Source organism: Cuculus canorus, chromosome 7, assembly GCF_017976375.1.
Source record: "Cuculus canorus isolate bCucCan1 chromosome 7, bCucCan1.pri, whole genome shotgun sequence".
NCBI classification, from domain to species: Eukaryota; Metazoa; Chordata; class Aves; order Cuculiformes; family Cuculidae; genus Cuculus; species Cuculus canorus.
The window spans coordinates 4,350,957-4,374,952 of record NC_071407.1 but is presented as its reverse complement, the minus strand read 5'-3'; the positions used below and the strand labels follow the sequence as shown (position 1 = coordinate 4,374,952).

Here is a 23,996-nt window from a genome sequence, read left to right as displayed (position 1 = left end):
TGCATTGTGTAGATGTCATTCTTTCGGTTGGTGTGTTTAAAGCCATCTCTCCTGTACTCTTGTAGGCACTGTATTTGTAAGACCCTTGATTTTCCATGGCAGTGTGTTTAAAATCAGTATTTGAGTCCAAAAATCATTCGTGCAGGGCAGGCAGAGCTGCATTCTGTACCTTTGATTCTTGGCAGACAAAGTTTTGTTAAGGGATTTCCTAGAAGTTACGGTATTGCACTTTTGAAAGATGTCCCTAGTTAAAAGTAGAAATTATTTTACTGAAGCGTAGAGGGAGGCTGGAAGATACCCAAGCTTTACTTGACTTAATCTTCCAAATAGGTTTCTTACTCACTGCCCAACTACCCCACTCTAAAGATGCGGTACAGCAAATGAGGTGTTTCAGAATTCCAAAGTCTATGCCTGTGTAACAGAAACCGAATTTATTATCTTTCTGAATGTTTCTTTATTTCATGCAGGATTTTTGCCCTGACTCATCTAGTTGCTTTGTTCAGATGATGTTATTTGTTATTTTGGGATCAAATTCAGCTCTACAGACACCCCCTCTGCCCCTACTCACATGAAAACAATCTAGATAGCTGAACAAGTGCCCCCCAAAGCTTACCTTAATATTTCTACCTTAAGCTGGTATGAAATATTCAACATGAAGGGAAAAGGCACTACTATACCTCAACAGAGTTTGGGGCAGCATTATAATCATGTAGGGCTCTTGAAAAGTATATTCCTTTGTTCTTTGAAAGCATAAAGTGCTCTAGCACAAAAAGTGGATTTATTTTATTTGGATTTGGATTTAGTTAAAGCTGTTCGACACTAGAATGGTTGCTCATCATTTGCACATGCCTAATTAAACAGAGCTTCTGGAAAACATACTTGGATGTACAGCTTTTAAAAGGTGAGGGGAAAAAAGTGCTCTCAGTGATGACAACTTTTTGTTACTTTTTACTTGTAAATAACTACGGCCTTTATGAACTAAAGTGAATGTGAATGAAGTGCCTTGCAGTTCATCCATGAGGTGGGAGCAGCCCATTCTGAACAGCCTTCACGATCACAGTTCTAGGTGATGTCTCATATGATTCTATGATTCTGGAGAGGGCTTGTAGTGATAGGATGAGGGGCAATGGGTATAAACTGGAGAGGGGCAGATTTAGACAGGACATAAGGAGGAATTTCTTCACCATGAGAGTGGTGAGGCCCAGGTTGCCCAGGGAAGCTGTGGCTGCCCCATCCCTGGAAGTGTTCAAGGCCAGGTTGGATGGGGCTAGTGGGATGTCCCTGCCCTTAGCAGGCGTGTTGAAAATAGATGATCGTTAAGGTCCCTTCCAACCCTAACTCTTCTATGATTCTATGCTTCCACAATTCTATGATTCTGTGCTTCCATGATTCTATGATTCTACGATATGCTCTCATTTCTCTATTTCAGCGACAGAGCTTTTGTTACAAACACTGCCATTTCATGGAAATGACTGTTGCCAGTATCTGTCTGTGTAGTTCATTGTGTCAGTGCCAAAATGCTGGAGCATCTAGCCTAGTTTCTTGGAAATTTATTTCACTTGAGCAGGTCCTTCTCTTGATTCTGGTTTGCATCATTCTGAAACTGCCCGAAACCCAGTTACTCATCCACCTTTCTGCACCAACTGAGTGCAAAGTATTAAAATAATATGACATCGAGGGCTCCTGCTTACTAGCATTACACGTTTCTCTGCATCTTTTACAAATCCTTTCCTGGATCTGACAGTGTGTTAGTTAGTGGTGTGATATACGATATATCAATGGTATATCACCCCGACTACAGAATGTTATGAGGTTCAGTAAAATCTAGAGCTATCAGTTGTCTCTGTCTTTTTTTTTTTTTCCAAATTTATTACAGCTTGCAATATGATAGGAGTTTCATATGAGGAATAAAAATTAAATGAAAGAGAGCAAAAATTAACATAACAAAATTGGATCACAATGTGTTCTTTTAATCCTCATCATTTAATTTTCATTTTAGCTTGTAAAAGTCTCAGTTGTCACTTTCAAGATTTTGATCACCTCTTCAAGGAAGAACACTACACTAAACTAGTTTTCTTCCTTACATGTGATATATTTTCCTTCTTGGTGTGCTGTGTGTTTTTTAGGTCAGTTAACCACTTTCCCCTTTATTTGAAGCAATTAATATTTTCGCATTTGTGTGAGCTGTTGTTTTTTTCAGCAGTTATGTTAGAATAGTCTTGTTTTTTCACATCATGCAAACCCACACTTCTCCTTCAGTGGAATATATGTACAATACAATCAGTTTTATTTTTTCCTCTCCCTCCTAGATGGGCCTTGGGCAGCCTGATCCAGTGGGAGGTGTCCCTGCCTGTGGCAGGGGGGTTGGAACTGGATGATCTTTAAGATCCCTTCCAACCCAAACTATTCTATCATTTTATGATAAGGGTTGTTATGTCTCTTCTCTTCTCTTCTCTTCTCTTCTCTTCTCTTCTCTTCTCTTCTCTTCTCTTCTCTTCTCTTCTCTTCTCTTCTCTTCTCTTCTCTTCTCTTCTCTTCTCTTCTCTTCTCTTCTCTTCTCTTCTCTTCTCTTCTCTTCTCTTCTCTTCTCTTCTCCCTCATGCATATTCATTTAACTGATTTCCGTACCCTTCTCTCTGTACCACAGCTTCTCTTACGATTAGATATGGATCTTCAGTAAAAACTTGAAATAGTAAAGGTGATGGACATTTTCCCTGTACAGTTAAATGTTTCTATGTCATCATTTCACAATTATTATTAAAAAAACCTTTCATCTGGGTACCCAGTCCTGAAAAAGCCGTTCTACGTGAGCTACCTTCCTGACATCTTTTGGGTTAGACTTCCATGTGAGGCAGGCCTAAGCGTTTCAATTCCTTGTCTAGCATTCTACTCTGAAATCCTGGTCTTTCTGAAGCCACCAGGAAGTCAGTAGGTATTTACCTTTAATAGTAACGTAGTCGGCATCCACCTTGGGAGAATAAAGTGAGGCTATTCTTTTAGTCTTGGGTTTATTCTGGCAGTGCTGTTTATAGGATGAAAAATACTCAAGTATTTGCTATCTTAAGAGCTGCTGGAATACAGATTCCTTCTTCTTTTCAGAAGTTTAATTGCATCAAATATGCTCACAATGACTTCTACTCCCATTGTAGTAGTGCGGTTTACATCAAGGAATTAAAGCCTCTGTCTTTCATGGCCTTTTCAATAGGTGAGGAGGGGAACGAGAAGATACATCAATGAATTTCTCTGCTGAATGGGAATGCTGCTGCTTTTTTGTTGCTTTACACATTAGAGAGAGGAGTCACCAAGCACCACGCGAAAGATCAGAAAATGTAATTTCTACAAAGTGGTATTATATGCATAAATCTTCTGAAAGACGGATACCTTTGGGATATTGTAGGCCATAGACTTCTGTGTAATCCATTACCCATGCTGATACAAACCTTTGATTTGTGGGTTTAAACCTGAGGCTGAGTAACCTCATAAATATGCTAATCCACAGTAATCAAGGAAAGTGCCATTGCAAATACAAAATTTTTATTCCACAGTTCCAACAGCTTTATGGCACACTCTACATTTATAACAATAAACTTTGGGAAATTACTCTCTTCATGTTTAAGAAAAAGCTTTGCCCTTTTCTTGGCATCTCACCAATGAGTTTTACATACATTATTTTGAATGGCATGATCTTTATGCAAAATTCAGTGCTTGTTTTGCCTTTTCTAACCAAGTATTTGATTTCTAAAATGAACAAAACGTTGCATAAATTTAAAAAATCCATCTTTTGTAGCCCTATAAAAAAAATATTATCATTTTTATTAGATTGGAGACCAACCAGTGGATTAACTAGTAGATTGTCTGGCAAAACCAGCTCCACACTTAAGAAGATAAGCACTTAGTTGATTTTGAAAAAAATCTTGTCCTTTTTAGCAGCACATTTTCCTCTCTGTCTGCATTTCTACACATACACATAACCATGAACTTTAAACGCCATAGCTGTTGTGTGAGGTTCTACAGTTGTCCAATAGTTCAGTTTAGCTTTTTCGTTTATATATTTATTTTTTTCAGGAAAGGTGAAAAATATCTGCCATGCAGGAAAGAAAACAGAACATTTATCATATTTATAAACTTAAGAATCAAGAATTCTGCTTTTCTTTGGGGGTGCAGTTCCTGTGCGCTAGTAAATTCTCACTGAATGCTGTATATAAAAAATAGTTGTGTTTAAAAATCGGTCTTTTCAAAAAACAAACAACAGTATTAATCCTGTTTCTAATCCGTGTCAAAAGGAAATTGAGTTACTTTAAAAGTGGAGGAAAAAATAATAAGTCAGTTCTGAACTTATTTATTCCTTAGTTCATATAACTGTCAGAAATGATTATTTTCTCATTTCTGTAATCAGTAATTATGATTTTGTATTAGGTGCCTGAAGGACTGAATTCTAAACACCGCTAATTTGAGCGATATAGTGTTTTCCAGGGTATTAGGTTTGTGCTTGCCAGATTAACTGTATAATGTGTATGTATCTGATTTTTTGTTAGTAGTGTAAAATCAGGGTCCATTTTTGATGAGCCGACAGTTGCTCAAACAAGTAATTCACTGTTCAGAAAATAAGATCATCTTTTGGTTTTAGGTTTAAATGGGATGGTTTGCAGAAACAAGACAGCTCTTAGGCTCTTTTAAAACAGAAAATAGTCAACAGAAAATATATTCACTTTGAATTCTTTCAGACATTTTAACTTGAATCTCAGATAGTTTTTAAATACATTTGATGTGATAGAGTACCGCTATTTAGATTTCTGTACGAAGTAACATTACTTCTGAACTCCAGTCTGTTTAATTCCTAGTAAAACTCAATTCCTGCCCCTAAAGATGAAAAGCCAGAACAATTTGCTCTGTGAGCACTCTTAAGGGAGCTCCCTGGCCCTGAGAAACTCTTCTTGTTTTCTAATTTGATCTGATTACTTTGGAATTTTATGTTGTTTAATAGTCCACAACAGTAATCAAATTGCATATTGATAAATAATAAAAGGTCAGTTATGCTAAGTGGTTTGGATAGCTTTGTAAATTAAGTTAATTGGAACAATGTACATTTTAGAAGAGTTAAGCACAAGGTTATTAACTGCCCACATGTTTAAATAACAATGTTTTGACACTTGTGTATGCTTCCACAACATCGGATGCCACTTGCTTAGATCAGAAGAGCAGGATATACAAACTCAACGGAGTTAGATGTCTGCAGTCTTATCCCCAAACTGTTGATTTTCTCCTTTACGCTGTAAGGAGCCAGAGAGGGGTTTAATGCAATCATGTTTCCGGCAGAAGCATGTTGTAATAGATAGGGGATTGCCTACCTCAGGATGCCATTTTAGCGGATATTTTGTGTTTCACGGTGTCAAGTTTCCTCTTCCATTCATGCGCACTTCCCATAGGTTGTTTCTACCCAGTCTGTGAGCATCTCCGTTTTGAAAATAGAAATGATTTGCTTCAGTGCTAACTTACGTGGATCGTGCAAACCAAGGAGCGCCACAACCTGTTCTGGTTGTCCAGTTCAGGGTCTACATGTGCTGTGTGGCAGGACAGCAGTAGGTGCACCTGATGTTCCTGAAGGATTCCCTGAGTGATGGAGTCAGTGAAGAGGTGGTTTCAGGTTGGCATCTTGTGTGGAGGTGAAGTGGCTCGGTGCAAGCCAGGCGTTCCCGATAATTCCTTTAGCTGTGCTAACAGAAACTTTTGCACAGTTTAAGAAGATACGGATGGTGGCTGTTCCAGCAGTGCTCTGTCTGAGGCTCACTAGAGGGAGCCGAGACCTTGCAGTGCTCACTGGTGGGTACTGGGACTTTGTATTTCTTGAATTTCAGAGATTATTTTATTTTTAACTCTTCCTGTGGGCAAAAGTTCTGAGCCACCCTCTGCACTTTCCAATAACTGCTGTGAGGTGACCGTTTCACCTCCGTGAGATGTTCTCAGGTTCATCAGACAGCTTTAGAAAGCCAAGTTTACCCTGACGCGGTAGCATTGACTCTGTGATTCCGACTTCATCCTCCAGGAAATTTTTCTTTTAACAATCTGCCTATAACATAAATATTTTCAAATCACCATCCCATAGCTTCCAAAGTTAGAAAAATGTGACTTTAAAATTAGCTGTTTGGTGGTAATGGCTAGACATTTTCCTGGATATAAGAACCCTGGAAGAAATCCATGTTGCTTCATCACTTTAGGCACAGTTTGACAGAGCAATGTGACAGCAGAGTGCCAGCACCAGCAGGTTTAAACTTGCACCACTAATTCCATTTTGACATCAGTTGAAACATCACGTGGGTCTCTTGCATTTGAATAGGATGTGTCTTTTAGACTGTCTTTTGAGAAGAGGAGAGGAGAGAAGAGAAGAGGAGAGAAGAGAAGAGGAGAGAAGAGAAGAGGAGAGGAGAGGAGAGAAGAGAAGAGGAGAGAAGAGAAGAGAGAAGAGAAGAGGAGAGAAGAGAAGAGGAGAGAAGAGAAGAGGAGAGAAGAGAAGAGGAGAGAAGAGAAGAGGAGAGAAGAGAAGAGGAGAGAAGAGAAGAGGAGAGAAGAGAAGAGGAGAGAAGAGAAGAGGAGAGAAGAGAAGAGGAGAGAAGAGAAGAGGAGAGAAGAGAAGAGGAGAGAAGAGAAGAGAAGAGAAGGGAAGGGAAGGGAAGAGAAGAGAAGGGAAGAGAGAGCAGTTTAGTTTTGCTGTGTTAAATGAGTCATTGCTATTATTTTAAATGCAATATTTTTTATGGAAGTATTTTTCCTCAGAAATAAACAGCACTGAGGAATGAAATCCATCTGTGTGGGCAACTGGTTTGTCTGGGATCATAAACAATGCATTAAGTTGGAGATTTCCTACGTTTATTTTTTTTTTTTAAATTATAATTTACGGTTTCAACTTTTTATGATATTTTAGAGCCATAGTAGTCTTCCAGTTGTTTGAATAGGATTCTTTATTATGTGCAAGGATTCCTGATGTTTTGCCCATCAATCACGCTATGCTGGATGAGAATGAAGGAGTTACTGCGCAGCATCCAGGTAGTTTCTCACAGTCCTTAGATGCAATATCACCGTCCTGTGCTTGAGCTAATTTAGGTTTGACAGGAAAAAAAAAAATCTAAATTGCATTTGCAGAATGGAGATTATTTTTTGAATAAGAGTGAGTCAGAAACGGGCTCGAACACATCCTTATTTCTCCCAAGTAAGAATCACAGAATCACAGAATCACAAGGTTGGAAAGGACCCATTGGATCATCGAGTCCAACCGTTCCTAACACTCCCTAATCCATGTCCCTAAGTACTTCATCCACCTGTTCCTTAAACACCTCCAGGGAAGGCGACTCGACCACCTCCCTGGGCAGCTGTTCCAGTGCCCGATGACTCTTACTGTGAAGAATTTTTTTCTGATATCCAACCTGAACCTCCCCTGACGGAGCTTCAGGCCATTCCCTCTAGTCCTGTCCCCTGTCACTTGGGAGAAGAGGCCAGCTCCCTCCTCTCCACAACCTCCTTTCAGGTAGTTGTAGAGAGTAATAAGGTCTCCCCTCAGCCTCCTCTTCTCCAGGCTAAACAACCCCAGCTCTCTCAGCCGCTCCTCATAAGACTTGTTCTCCAGCCCCCTCACCAGCTTCGTTGCTCTTCTCTGGACACGCTCCAGAGCCTCAACATCCTTCTTGTGGTGAGGGGCCCAGAACTGAACACAGTATTCGAGGTGCGGTCTCACCAGTGCCGAGTACAGAGGGAGAATAACCTCCCTGGACCTGCTGGTGACCCCATTTCTGATACAAGCCAAGATGCCATTGGCCTTCTTGGCCACCTGGGCACACTGCTGGCTCATGTTCAGTCGGCTGTCAACCAGCACCCCCAGGTCCTTCTCTTCCGTGCAGCTCTCCAGCCATTCTTCCCCCAGTCTGTAGCGCTGCATAGGGTTGTTGTGCCCCAAGTGCAGGACCCGGCATTTGGTCTTGTTAAACCTCATCCCATTGGTCTCGGCCCAGCAGTCCAGCCTGTTCAGATCCCTTTGCAGAGCCTCCCTACCCTCCAGCAGGTCGACACTTCCTCCCAGCTTAGTGTCATCTGCAAACTTGCTGAGGGTGCACTCAATGCCTTCATCCAGGTCATTGATAAAGACATTGAACAGAGCTGGACCCAGTACTGAGCCCTGAGGAACTCCACTTGTGACTGGCCTCCAGCTGGAGTTAACTCCATTGACCACCACTCTCTGGGCCCGGCCATCCAACCAGTTTTCAACCCAGGAGAGTGTGCGCCTGTCCAGGCCAGAGGCTGACAGTTTCTGCAGCAGAATGCTGTGAGAAACTGTGTCAAAGGCTTTACTGAAGTCCAGTCCAAGAAGTGATGGTATGAGAGGAAATGGCCTCAAGTTGCACCAGGGGAGGTTCAGATTGGATATTAGGAAAAATTTCTTTACTGACAGAGTGGTGAATGACTGGCAGAGGCTGCTCAGGGAAGCCATGGAGTCACCATCCCTGGAGGTGTTCAAAGAACATGTAGCCGTGGCAGGACCGTGGTGTTAGGCTGGTGATTGGACCAGATGATCTTAGAGATCTTTCCAACCTTTATGATTCTATAATTATTTGAACATGAATTGTAAGGGTAGCACTGTAGGTCAGAGGACCACGGGATGGTTTTCAGAGGGTTGAAGAGGAGAATGCAGTTGTCATTGTTCTATCCCTGGTGTGACTGTTATTTTTACCACCTTCTAGAGGTTTAGAAAAAGACCTAAGAGATGTATCAAGGAGCTGAAAGGGATCAAAAATTCATCCATACCCTTCACTTCTATATTTAATTTTTCTGCCTGTCCACTCAATCTAGCCAGGCTTTTAAAAACAGAGTTTCAGAAGATCTTGTCTAGAAATCTGCTGTCTCAAACTCACTTTGTAGGGGAACTCAATGTTGTAAAGATTTGTGTCTAAAATAACTTTCTGGTCCTATAGGTCTGTGTGTCAATGACTTTCAATTTATGTGTTTTTTTTTTAATTTAATTTTGAAACATGTTGTTTCTCCCTTCTCTGTGTCTTTTAATTTACTTTCACTCACTCATTGACTTTAATACTCAATATTTCAGTTTTCTAATAATGTCTGTATTAATCATGACGATATTTTGCATTCTGGATTGAACTGTAAGTTAGATAACAATTCCCCTCCTCCAGATTTTCTCCTTCGCATGTTGGAGGTTATTAACTGAGGGTTTCTCTGTGTGGTGTGCATTTGTTTGTACGTGTACACAAAACCGAAATTAAATAAAGCTGTGAAATAGCCGTCTATGCATATTGAATTTAATAGGCAAAATGCAGGGTAGGAAAAAATTCTGCTGTGAAAACTTTCTTTAAGCATGTCATTCGTCTCACTTGAATACAAACCTGGATTGTCTTCCAGCCCTTCATGACTGAATAGTGGAAATAATATCCTGTAATTATTACATTGTTTGAGAAAGAAAGGGGTGGGTGTTTGGATAATCTAGTGTATACCATCATGAGAGACACAAGTTCAGCATGCAGAGATAATCTGTGAAAGCTGTTTATTAGATCTTGATGTGAAGGCAGTGATTCAGAGTCTGGTTTTCTTTAGGTTATCTCTCATATTCTGTTTATGTTATTGGCCATGAAAGTTTTGTTATCACTAATTCTCATCGTCTAGAAGGGCTGTTTGTGGACATTAGACTGAATTCTCTACTGGTATCAACATAGTAGAAAGCAGTAAGAATCTGCCAGTAGGCACTTATCTCTATATTGCTTCTCTGATAATTTCACCCTCTCAAGAAGTATTTCTTTATCCTATTTTAACGTTATGTTATTTTGCAGAAGTACCCAAGCGATACTTGAAAACTATGGGAAAAATTTATCTCACCTAACATTATTTGTATTTTAAGGTTGACATTAGATCTATGGCTTAAACTACACATACACTCCCTGAATTGGTAGCGGAGAGAAATGGCAGCTCCATAGGGTAATTCATTCCACATTATAAGAGTCCCACATCTATTTCAGAGTCACTCAGCTATGAAGTACCTTCATATCTCTGCTGATTATTATGAACTAGATTTGCCATGTTCCACATAGCAAGATCTGGACAAATTTTCTCTAAAATTTCTTTTTCGAGTTCTAGGAAATCCAGTATGTAGAATAAACGTGTGGCATTTTTAGCCTCCATGTTAAAGGGTTTAATGTTTCTCTTTTAGGCAGAAAGCGTTTGGACTTCTTGTTGGTAATTTGTCCTTTTCTTACCACATTCCCTGGAATTTTTGTTTTCCAAATGAAAAGAAAATACGTATTGTGCTTTCCTGGTAAATATTTCTATTGGATGACAGAGTTTCTTACCGTCTACTGTTCACTTTTCATTTTAAAAGCCCAATCCGAAAGAAGTGTCATTATGATTTTTTTTTTTGCCCTCTGAAAAAACAAACAACTGTAGTTATCTTTGCGAAAAAAATCAAAGTACCTGATACTTTGTAATGTAACTGCTGATTATTCAGTAATTATATGTATATAGCATTTCAAGATACCCACAGGTATTTTTTCCAACCAATTACTGTGTAGCACGTAACAATGTCTTTAAAATAGAATAACAGGATGGTTTGATTTGGAAGGGACCATAGAGCCCATCCAGTTCCAACCCTTCTACCATTGTCAGGGACACCTTCCACTGAGTCAAGTTGCTCAAAGCCTCATCCAGTTGACCTTGAACACCTCCAAGGATGGAGCAAAAAATAGTTCATACTTGGATTGGTGCAGTCATGTTTCTCCACATTATATATCTAAACTTCACTTGATACAACAAATAGAAAATGTGAAGGTTTATTATGCATCTGCATCTTCCAACATTTTGTTTCCAAATTATTGCAGTGTTTGGTTTTTCCCATTTTTGTTGTTGATAAAACTGTTATACTTAAAAGTGTGTCCATCTACACAAATGTTTCCTCAATTATCTTTTATATCTGTTGCCTGAAGATGCCTCAGTAAAAAAGTGTTCCTCAAAAACGTGTAAAAAAGGATAGACAATAAAAGGAGTCAGTCTCCATGTCTAGTCGATAGCCATGTCTTTTGCTTCATAACATACATAACACCAGTGTGGGAGTCCATAATAGTTTTATCCAAGAAGAAATTCAATTACAGTTTTGATGATACTGAAGGAAGTAATAATTCTCTAGTGTTTAAGTATGCATAACAACAGCCCAGGAAGTTTAGTTTGGTTTATGTCTAACCTTATTTTATTCTATTTCCTGGTCGAATATTTAGACCATCTACCAAAGTTTTACCGTGTCTTTATTTTAATCACTCCTATTTTTTTTATTCTTAATTTCCTAACAGAGGAAGGTGAAAGAATTGTGTTAACAGAAGTATTTGTTAATTGTCCGAGAGACAGAACAGATAGAAGTTTACATGAGTGCATAATGTTGTGAAATGAAGCGTAGATTAAGATTACTTTTTTTGTGTAGATCATTTAAATATATGAACCGTGTCAAGGATATGGTTCATGTTTACTTCAAATATGGAATTTTGATTTTGTGCACTCCTGTTGTGTCTGATTTTCCCTTTCTTTTTCCTTTTGCTGGATTGGTTTATTAGATTGCAGAGACAGCTTCACACATATTTTTTCAAATTAAAACATAAAATTCTGAGGCCAGACTTACTATTTCCATATGAAAGAGGTCCTTAAGTTAGTCTTTCAAGATTGTCTCATTTTTGTGGTGGAACAGATCTTGACCTATTGTTCTGTAGGACTGTATTATCGCTGCATGCGATAGTCAAGGTGAACATGAAGTATCTAGAGCAGTGGAAAAAAAAAGTATCTGTTCCTGTAGATATTAACTTTTCAGGGTTGGAAATATCCCCGAAATTGTTCAGAAGTTGTTCCTATTTCAACAGACGTGTTCCTTCCATCATTATTCAATGTGAAGTGTGTTTCCTACATCATGCATATAACCAAAATATGAAAAATTAAAAAGTACTATACATTGAAATGTTGGTTGGAATGGATCCTTGCATGCTTTGCTCTCTGGCACGTTCTGATGGATATTTGGCTTTTACAACCTCAATTACTATAAAAATTTGTCAGCCGCACAGTGCCTTTTCTTCTTCCTAGGCCATGTGATGTAAAGATCTTAAGTGCTTTCTTAGGTTTTTATGTTTTTTTGTTTGTTTTTCAAAGACCTGAATGTGATAGAGAAATAAAGAATGGATACATCAGTGATGCTGGAGGAGTTGCTGCAGCTCAGTTATCATCCATGAGCTTTTTCTTCATGTACCTTTCTATCTCTTAAGACTGTGAACTGGAACATACGTATAAAACATTTTGCTTTGGAGTCTTTTCATGCTCTGTTTGACTTTTGATGACTGTGGATTTCAGAATGTATCTATATTTATTCTAATCTAATGGAATACAAATGGAATGGACATTAGATTGCAGTAAGATTGTACATGGAAGTTATTTCTTGTTTAATATTTTGTTTCATCCATATAAAAATCTAGGCAGAAATATTGACACTTCTGACAATACTGGTTCTAAAATTAAAATGACAGTATGGGTTTTCTAAACAGAAGTTTGTATCTTTTATTAAGCTAGCTTGATACCTGGAAAAGTTAGGCAAACTTTCAGGCACACAAGTCCTTCACGTCTGACACAGAAGCATAAGACTTCGAAATCCAAGTTGGAAGCAGTTATTCAGAGCTTAATTATAGAGCGTTTTTAATTAAACAGTCACTGCAGTTCTTAACTCGAGGTCCTGCTCCCCACAACTCCTTCACACGATGAGCTTGGGACTAGAATACAAAAAGCCCCGACTTTAGCAAAAATATCGGTTTTATGGCGTGTTGTAGTTTCCTCGCATGTGCTTATCTCTTCCTGTTTCACAGGTTATAAATCCTCCATCTCCCTTTTGTTACACCTCAGCTACCTTATCAACCCTTGATCTAGCGTGCTAAGATCTTTCATTCTGGGGTACTAAAGTGAGAAATCTTCCCAAGTTCTATTTTAGTTTAAAGTCCTCTATTCTGGGCATCTGCACAAGAACTTGACTCATCTTTAAGTTGAGGAAAAAAAACCCCAATGCATATAACTCTTCCTGTTTATCATAGATCCTCATAGCTGGAGAGTCGCTACCATTAGAATATTCCAAACTGTGACACAAAAACTGATCTTTTGTCACATTGCTCAAGGCAGAGATTCTTACGTCATAAGATCAATTTCATTCTTGATGGAGCTCTAACTTTTTTCTTTTTTTCTTCTTTTTTTTTTAACCACACAAAAATCTCAAACATCTTTTGGGTTTTTCTGCAGAGCAGGTGTTGGGATTAGACTTTGCCCTGCTGGAGTGCAAAGACAGGAATCTCTACATCTTTTCTCAGATTATTTTTTTATGTAAAATAACAATTCTGTTGGCATTAACAGGTACTTTGAAAATTTGTCCAGTTTGTAATTTCTCTTCAATTTTTTCACATATTTTGCTTCCTAATCTCTCTTAATTTTGATACAGTATTCATCATGACAGTAACCTAGGTTAAAATTTCTAAGGATTTCTAATTTTGGCTTCTATTGCACAAATGTGAAAACGTTTATAGATTACACTTGAGACGTGAGCCAGAGAGTTCTTTCTCTCTCCTGCTTTGTTCCTGCATGGTCTTCAGCTTCTTGTCATTCCCCAGGCTCCCAGGACAGAATGTAGGTTTTACCTTGATCCAAGAAACGTACTTAAGCGAGGTGTAGATTTCCTCTCTAGAGGGGAGATAGACGGTAGCAGTAACAGAGTTAAGTACCCTAAGTTGTATTATAAGTTAATACATATTATAATAATACATCTTTGATATTTTTGGCTGAGAAATTTGGAATGCCTATTTCATGTATCAAATTCCAGAGCTCTTAAAATTGTTTACACTGCTTGCAATTGGGAATTATTAGTGAAGAGAAAGCAGAAATTGCATTTCAGAGACATGTTTGCATGATGGTGCCCCCGGTGCTTATTCCTGGCTGTTCCTTCCTTGGACTTTTAAGTTCTCTGACCTATGGTGAGCTGTGTTTTAACTGGCACAAGGCACAGTAGCATCATTATAATACTAAACGTTAAGTGGGTTTTTATGCCCTAAAACCCCAAAGAATAATAATTCTTGAGCATCATGAGTTATCATTTCAAAAGTTCACAAATCAAATGTTAAAGGGAATCACAGTAATTCCGTGTAATTAGTAGTCAGCATCAAATCTTAAATGCACAAAGATCTCTGAAAATATCAATTATCTGAAGAGACTGGGAATATAGTTAGATAAACACTTTTGTGCGATTCAAAGTGGAAGATTCTGTATATCACCAGTTTGATAATTATACACTGTGAAAAAATGAACAAGACAGGGACTTAAGGATATTTGTAGATATAACTTAAATATTAAGTGCTGTTCTCAACATTAGCAAAAAGTAATTATAAGAATAATTATAGGCTCTATTGCGTGCGAGTATGAATGTGCATCTGTGTGTATATGCTGTCTTAGAGATAATTATTAAATCTTTGTGAAAAATTACAGTAAGGAGTTGAACTAATGCATGTTCTGGGGAAGCTGTAAAAATGTAGCCTATATGAATATTTGTTACTTTGCCTTTAAAGTAATTTGCTTTGAAACAGTTTGTTTTACTATGCACCAGATTTATCTCCCTTTTTAAAAAAAAAAATTAACACACGCATTAATTTTAATATCATGCAGTTAAAGTATTTTAAATGTATTAATTTTAAGCACAGGATGGCTTATGTTATTTCTATACCCTTATTTCAGTGCTATTAAAATGGAAAATGCTGATACTTAAAACAGTTAACTATAAAGAAGACAGCTTATATCAATCTGATTTCTTAATATTTTGCGTAGCTTTACATAGATATTTCTATTAACTTGACTTCCATAGAAAGGCTGTATTCCGTTGTTTGTACTTTGACACAGGCAAAGACATGGGAGTTTCTCGTTCATCTCACTGTATGGTAAATGCAGGTGTGCGTACACTAGATGGAAATTGCACTTGAAAGTAATCGTCCATAGAGCCATAAATCCCCAGCATAAAAAGAACTGTTGACTCTGAAAATGTCATAATTTGCTTCTATTTTATTTGCAGATTGCCTTCTCACAGCACAATACTATCATGGATCTGGTACAGTTCTTTGTCACCTTCTTCAGGTGAGTTGCTTTTTCTGTCTTCTGATTGACATCACGTGGATTCTTTTTCATCAAACCAATATGTTATCCAGCCTCTTAATCTTAAAAAATTCCTGCGAGGAAACTGTATTCCGTAGTTTGCACCAGTGGAGGATCTGGACCATTGCCCTGTAACTACAGGAAGCTGCTGGCATCTTTCAGCTGTTCAGTGGTACAGTCACCCTAGATGTAGTATCTTCACACTTCACTAGTGGTATCTTCACACTAGATATGTACTGTATATCGCAGTGATTAGATAACCCGGTTACATTGACTTAAACTAGTAATTTATGGGTGTGAATTCTTCATAAACTCTTGTAAAGAATTACTAAAAATGATATTTCTCTTCAATAGCTTGTTATTTTTAGCAGAGCACCCCAACTCTTCTCTAACATTTTCACTGTGAAAGGCAGGAGGTGATGCGTGAGATGTGGTTGTGGCAGCTCTACAGGAATTGGCTTCAACTGTTCTAGGATCTGAGCAAAACTCTACTGAAAGGCTTCTTGAAAGTGCAGCTGCCTTATAAAATGGATATACGCAGATTAGTTACGGAGCTTTGAAATCTTGCTGTGAAGATATTCCCCAATAACCATGAAGTGTATGCAAAATGAGAACAGTGACAGCCCCCTGTCTTGATCAGACGTTCTGTACTTCTAGAGCTGCCGTGCATTTATTGCGCAAGTTCACAGTACAGCTTTTCCTTCCCCTTCAGTCACTGTGCTCGAAAGAGCAGTAACCGAAGAATCAGAATCTTAAGTGCCCTGAAATGACCAATGTTAACTCCTGTCACCTGGAGGGGGGCAGAAATGAGCAGACCCTAAAGTCTTTTTGTACCCAAGGCATTGGCTAATGTCTTAGTTGCTGATGCAAAGCATCTCGTTTCTCCTCCTTCACCACAAAGAGAGAAATAAAATGCTGGTTGCCTAAAGTTCAATCTAGTAGTGTTTTGGGGTTTTGCTGCTTGGTTACTGGTTTGATTTTTTTTTCTTTTTGTTCTGTTTCATTTTTTTCCTGGAAGATGGATGTATAAAATGAGGATGATTATCCAAACCTTGAGAAGACAAATCTGATTTCAACAATTTGTAACCTAACAAAACCATTTTAATAAGGATTTATTTCGGCTTTGGGGTTTTTTTTTGGTTTGTTTTTGTGGTGTCTGGTTTCTTTTTTTATTTTTAATGGGTGGGAATGTGGTATATTAAAAACACAAATTATGTTGGTGATAACCCAGGTCATCTTTGCTACGATCATTGTCAGATAAAATAATTATATTTAAAGATGAATTTGGATGTGCTTGCTAACAAAACCTCCCTCAACCTACTCTGATAAATGTGCATTTTCATTTCTCCCCTCTCGTATTTTGTTTTTCCTGTTTCTGAGCACATGGAATAACCTTGTTCCCCCTGGCTGCCAAAGCCGCAAATAGGTTTGACAATAACGTTTGGGTTTTTTTTGTTAAAAACAAGCATTCATAAATGTAGCTTAAAACTGCTCCTTTGTAGGGTGAGTGTTTCAGAGGTAAAGATGGAATGTACGTTTTACTGCTTGAGTCAGAATCATCGAAATAATGGGTTCTCATAATTTTCCCAATGTACCAAGACGGACTGTTTTTAGAAGTATTGTTCTGTAAGGCATTTATTTAAAACTATACACAATACAGCACAAAAGCTATGATTAGATCTGTGATTAATGCTCGATCTACCAGTATATGTCCTAGAACAGAAAAGTTACAGAAATACAAGGTATTTAAAAAAAATAAAATAAGCAGAATATTACAGAAACCGTAGAGCTCCAGACCATATTACACATAGTGAAAAACAGAACCCCTATTTAATTTCATTCTTTTTATTCTGGAAGGTTTCATTGTGGCTACTGGTTCAGTGACCTTTTCACTAAGAGCAGAAATGCAATCAGATATAAAAGAGTAGGAACAGATTCTGAACAGTCTTATAGAAGCTGTGGCATCTGTGTTGCTTTACTCAATGTTTTTTTAGCTCGTGCCTTGAAGACTTTTAGCCATCACAAAACTGAGAAGAGTGTGACTTCTTTTTTTTTTTTTCCGCACCTGCTTTGAAGCAGTACAGATCTCATTAGGAAATTTCACAGGTAGAATATGTGAAAGATCTTTTCTCTTACACTGAAGAAATGCAGTCCCGACATTTAAAGACAATCTACTCCTGTATTACCCTGACCAGTAAAACACGCAATAAGCTAAAGCCTGGCCTTTTTTCCAAGATGTAATCAATAAAGGAGTTTTCAGGGTTTTTTTTTCAAATTTTACATGAATATATTGTTTTAGCTGAAGAGAAAGCCAGGACATTTTATACATTTCATAATGGAATATGAATTATCTTTAGGGTCTGAAAACATTATTCACTTTTTCATTAGATTGTATTCTAGCATTCATAAAATTTGACAGTGTTTAATATTTTTAGTTTGCTTTTTTTTCCAACCTGCTTTTTAATAAAATTATAGTTAAGAATTTATAACAGTACTCATACATTTATCAGAAAAACTATTTGTATCAAGAGTCTGAAGCAGGAATTTTGGTAAGAAATGCGGTTTTGTCTCATTATCAAAAACCAGGCGAACATGAAATGGATATAGGTGACAAAGTTTAGCTATTAATTTATTTGTAATGGATGTGCAACTGCTACTGTCATAACTATTTTCTAAAAGCCTGTTCCAAATACAGAACCAACCACTAACTAAATAGGCACCACCTCTGAGTGTACGTCATCTTTATGCTGTCAGAATGATTCCTTCCATTGCCCCTGGTTCAGCTTTTGGGGTGAAGCTGCCAACTGGTGGCTGTTATAATGGACTGGAGCGGTGCATGTTTGCCACTTCTGTAACATCTCTCCTTGCTGTTATGGATTACAGACTTCACAGTCTGTAATAAGTAAAGTAATGTTAAGAAAAATGAATAATAGAATCATAGAATGGTATGGGTTGGATGATACCCTAAAGATCATCCAGTTCCAACCCCTCTGCCATGGGCAGGGACACCTCCCATGAGATCGGGTTGCTTCTGTCATCCAACCTGGCTCTGAGCACCTACAAGGATGGGGCATCTGTGACTTCTCTGGGCAACCCTGGTCAGTGCCTCACCACCTTCCAAACTTTTACCCTCGTATGACTGTATGCCAAAAATCTCAAAACAATCACTTCAGTGGGGGTGAGTGGCTGCATTTCAGAGCTCCTGAGAGCTTCAGGACCTGAACCTGACGTTCTTGGTGTAAATTTGCAATAGATGAATTCCCTCTCTTTACTGGCATCCTTTGCTGTGTCTTCTTAGCTTTGTGTTTTGTTTTCATTAAAATATAAGGTGATAAATTAGTGCCAGATTTTTGGCATGCTTATTTTTATGACATGAAATATTGATCTCTGTAAGAAAGACAAAACATAGTGTGTCAGGATCAGATCATGTCCACCATGAACAGGTTCTCAGATAATGCAGAAGTCTTATAAATCTAAATTAGAATATTTTCTGGTAACACGAAAATCAGGTTATCTTAGGAAAATGGATTTTACATTTGGGTCTAGAGTAAAATTGATTTCTACTTAGTGATGCATTAAACAGTTTTTCCCCCTCACTTAGAAGCAAATAGTTGTGTGACTTCCACTGGGACGAGCATGTCTGTACTGCAGTGGGCAATCTGACTTCTGTGGGTTTTCTTTGTTTAAAATGTTTGCTTTGAATTGTGGAAGGGAGTTTTGTGTCTTCCACTCTCTGAATCACACAGAAACTTCAGCATCACTGGAGAGTTATTTGATCTATTCATATTTCCTGACAAGGCAGCCACTTGTTAGTGGCCTGCGGGCAAAGGAGATTCCCCAGTACCACTGCCTCGGTTGCCAAACAACCGATGAGTCATTTAATCCCTTGGTGAACAGAACTGTTTTCCGTTATGTTTTTCTTCTTTCTGTGGTTGACCTTTGAGTCATTTGGAAGTGCATGTGAGTACACTAGTGTTTGCTCTATTTTGATTTCAACGTGCTCTGTTCCTAAAGGTACAAAATAGTTGCTGGGCTTGAAACCTGGTGGCCTGAGCACTCCCTTGATACCCAGCAGGTATGAGCTTTTCCTTCGTTCAGTTAGGAACTTCTCTCCTCCTCTGTGTATCAAATACACTGAGAACTGTTCATTGTGCCTGGCGATGTGCTTAAACCAAGTTTCTACTCAGTTCCTAATGAATAGAGTTGTTGTAACTGGAGTTGCTTAAGTGCAGAGGGGAGCTGGAAGGTAAAGGTTTGGCTACAGTAACAGGACTTGAAAGATTTCTTTTTTTCCTAGTATTTTTTAGAGGGGAAAGAGAAAGAAAATCTTAACTAGCACTGGTCCCTGGTATGGGGCTGTAGCCTAGCATGCCCCAACAAAAGGAAAATTGTCACTACTGCTTTTATTAAATCTTGTTGGAATCAAAGCTGCCATTGAGGTACTGTTCACCACAGAGGCCTTAGAAGGTGACACATGAAATATATTTCCAGGCCTCTTGAATCACAGAATCGTGGAATGGTTTGGAAGGGACTTAAAGATCCGCCAGTTCCAACCCACCTCCCACTGGCTCAGGGGCTCCAAGCCCCATCCAATCTGACCTGGAACCCCTCCAGGGATGGGGCAGCCACCAGTGCTCTGGGCAACCTGGGCAGTGCCTCCTCACCCTCACAGGAAAACATTTCTTCCCGAGATCTCACCTCAATCTCCCCTCTTTCAACCTGAAAGTGTTACTCCTTGTCCTATATCTGCACTCCCTGATAAAGAGCCCCTCTCCAGCTTTCTTGTAGGCTGCCTTTAAGTACTGGAAGGCTGCTGTAAGGTCTTCCTGGGGTCTTCTCTTCTCTTCTCTTCTCTTCTCTTCTCTTCTCTTCTCTTCTCTTCTCTTCTCTTCTCTTCTCTTCTCTTCTCTTCTCTTCTCTTCTCTTCTCTTCTCTTCTCTTCTCTTCTCTTCTCTTCTCTTCTCTTCTCGACAATCCCAATTGTCTCAGCCTGTCCCCATACGGGAGATGCTCCAACCCTCGTATCATTTTTGTGGCCTCCTCTGGACTTGCTCCAACAGCTCCGTGTCCTTCCTGTGCTGAGGGCTCCAGAACTGGGCACAGGGCTCCAGGTGAAGTCTCACAAGAGCAGGGTAGAAGGGCAGGACCACCTGCCTCAATCTGCTGGTCAGAATAAAGTATTTTTTTTCAAGACTAAATTTTCATTTGAAGATTAAATTTCATGAAGACTAAGTTTAATTTGCATAGTCCCTTACTCTGAGACAGTTCTGTAATGTTGTCCTTTTAGGGATGCATCTTTTTACAACTACATTGCATTTTGTTTCCTAAGAAGCATCATAGATAATTCATATTGTGTTTGTGTTTTGATTCCCTGCAATTTTATATTGTATTTTCCTAAATCCGATTAGTCAATTGTTTTCTTAGAGTAAAACAATGTCGGTGCTCACAGCTATTTGTCTTCTAAATCCTGGTCACTTTTTTTATGAAACTCCAGTCCACCGTAGTTTAAACAATAGAACCAGAACAGGTTTTCATCTGTGATAAATGGACTTGAGATTTTGCTTTATTTCATTTTAATTCAAAAGAGAAGCAATTCTGTCGTCTTATGACAAGGTATTTGTACCGCTTGCAAAGTTAACTTCGGAAATTTGCTTCCAGATAGAAGTATACGGTAAAGTGAGGTGGAAGCTGATGAAGGGAAATAATAACAAAAAATAAAAGGAGTAAAGAAATATTAGGGATTTCCTTTAGGCAATAATGTCACTGTCCATTACAGCAAGTGACAAGCACTCTGCCAGCCTGTTTCTGCAGACACAGTCGGTGTGGAGTGGCGTGAAGTGAGTGACACCGAAGAAATGAGCAATCTCTTTATGGCAGTGGAGAAATATTCAGGGTCCTCGTGCTCAGTAGTAATAAATCACAGAAAGAGAGAAAAGAGAGTGTTAGGCCAGGTGTTATGGTGAGGATTTCACGGATACTAAAATATTAAATGTAATTATTACTTTTCAGGAAAGCTATCTGCGTTCAAAAGAAACACATCTAGTGAGCTTTTTAAATAGAATATTAATAGAAATATTGCAGTAAAACTTCCTGGTACTGAATAAAGGATTTTGTGTGGAAGATTTGGGGTTTTTATATTTATTTATTGGGATTTATTAAGGGGGACAGGGGCTGCATTTTGTCAATAAGAAGCAAAATGAAGGAAATTGCTGTGGACTCCAGAAGCCACACTAAAAAATACATATTAAGAAGTAGTTACATCACGTAATTTATTTGCAAACCCCAATTTAATCTGCTTATGCCGCCCAATTATGTTCTACAGCGTATTTGTTTTTCTATGTTTTGAATAATTTTTGGTGATATTTTGGGAAAATACTCTACAATTTCAAAATTGTTTCTTCCTTACATGTCTTGAGTCTTTTCAGTCAAAACTGTAAATATCAGGATAAGAGGTATCCGGGGGCTTCTTTGGCCTGGAAATCTAAAAATCCCTACTTTGTCTTCTGGAAAATGTCATGTTAATAGAGCCTTTAATAAGGATAGTTATGACTATTTTTTTAGACCTACCACTTCAAATATATTCATCTCTTTGGTATTGAAAATGTTACATAATGAAGGGAAATGTCCTTCAGCAATATATTATATTTCTTAATTATATTTGAGTCTAATACTCTAAACAACGCTGACGTGGCTCAGTGACTCTGTAGATATATTTTATATTTCTGTGATTTATTATCAAAGTGCACTGAAGAAACAGTGCAGTGAAAGAACAGAATGAGGGGAAAGCATAAAAAAATTCCTTGAAATAGTGTGAATCTTTTGGTTTAGAAGCTGCTGAGATGTGGTATTGGTTGAAGTCCTTCTTCCCCAAATTCACTAATTGACTTTCTAAATGAGTCTTTCCCTCCACCTTAATTATAAATCTTTAATTGGGATAAATCAGCAAAATACGCTGGAGTGAAAGTACAACAATTCTGAACAGAAGCAACGTATTCAATTTCTAATTCTTCTTGGAAGTTACTGAAGAAGTTAATGAAGAAAATACTAACTTCTGTGTTTGATAATGTGTCTGCAAATTTAGTGGACAGAATTTATTTATTTTTTTTATTTAGATCTCAGTTTTTTAGATACAATATCACTTGTCAAAGTAGTGTGTTTCACCCATGAAGGGCAAACCCATAAAATTATATGGCAAATGAAAGTCTTCTCCATGAGTAAAAGAAACATAATCACACTTTATGAATGTAATATTCTATTTATTCTACAGGGATTAATTATGTTAGATTAAGCCCCTTTGATTGTAAATCTTCTTTATTTGCTGCTTCAAAGAGGTGAAAGGATGAACAGCTGAGAGTTAAAGTTCACATCTAGGGCTTTATTGCATAATATATTTCAAGCTCCTTTCAAATGGTTCGCTATTGTTTGATATTGTATTGGCAGAATGAAATGTGAATGTCGGTCTTCCGGATAGCGTAGTGATGTACACTATATCCGTTTTCACTTTTTAGTTGCCTATAAAGGCTGTTAGCATAACTGATTATTCATTCATACATTACTGCAGTTGCTGCATGTGTGGCTTGTGGTGTATTTAATACGAAAAGACAGCTTTATATATATATATACACACATTAATTATGTATTTAGGAAAACAGATAAGTATGCATGTTTTTACACATTATATAGTTAGTTTTTAATAATTATTTAATAAAATTATTTAAAAACTCCCTACGTTCTCTGTAACACTTTGGCATATGTGTGTAATGAAAAAAAAAAATCTGCTTTTTTTGGTCATAATCATCTTACTTCAAACAAAAAAATTCCCTTCTCAAACATGATTCCTTCTTCCTTACCTTCAAGAAGTAATTTTACTGTTTCATTGCAAGGCAAAGACCAATAAACCCATACTTTGTGGGGGCAGTTGTCAGAGATGATTTTGGACTATTATAGGAGTCGGAGTTTGTGCCTCAGGAGGTAAAGGATTAAGTTGGTTTTCTGCATTTAATATATATTAGTAAATGATTTTACACAGATGCAGTAGCCATTCTTACTAATAAACTAATACATTTTATATTGATAGTTCATTTACGGTGCTGGCTTTAAAATATGGTTTATATAAAATGCGGTAGATACCATTGATACTTTAATCTCCCTGTTTTCATTTATGCACTCAGAGCTTAATTTATAGAGCTTTATTAATACCATTATTGAAGTTTTAGTTTATTATTTTACTTAATCTTCTTCCTCAACAATTATTTTGGTTACATTTTTAATAGTAGTTTTAAATATGCTCCTCTAGAGACTCCCTACAGTGCTCTTTTGGCAGAATACTGTATTTTTTTAAGACTCATTTCCCTTTCATGTGTTTCTTTTAACTTCAATAATGCAGTCCAAGTGTTCTGCACCACATCTAGTGGTCTTGTGGAAAACAGTCCGAAAGCGCTGTGGCACAGGGGTGCTGCTTTAATTTGCCCATGACCTTTATTTTGGCTCCTCTGTAATGCTACAGATCTCCACTGCCAAAATCAGTCTCAAACCAAAAAGGCTGCTCCCGTCAAAACTATTTGCTCTGACCAGTGGGCCACTCGAAGACAGCAAGCGTCTTTTACTACGGTAAATCTTTAGTGCCTCCACGAGTTACACTCTATGTGCAAAAGAGCTGGAGTGCCTCAGCCCGTGCATCTAATCCTTTGTTTATAATTTGTTGTATACTCAGGGTTGCATTCATAGGACCATCAAGGTTGGAAAAATCCTCTTAATATCACCCAGTCCAACCATCAGCCCAACACAACTGTACCTGCCAAACCATG

At 38.0% G+C, this 23,996-nt stretch overlaps 1 protein-coding gene across 4 annotated transcripts in view; it reads left to right on the top strand.

The window, feature by feature from the left end:
- Positions 1-23,996, top strand: part of ATRNL1 (attractin like 1) — a 511,034-nt gene that overhangs the window by 243,273 nt on the left and 243,765 nt on the right. For all 4 annotated transcript variants that reach the window (XM_054070985.1, XM_009570598.2, XM_054070987.1 and 1 more), the window contains exon 25: positions 15,110-15,171. In XM_054070985.1, coding sequence (XP_053926960.1) covers positions 15,110-15,171 — 62 coding nt within the window. The remainder of the gene's footprint in view (positions 1-15,109; positions 15,172-23,996) is intronic.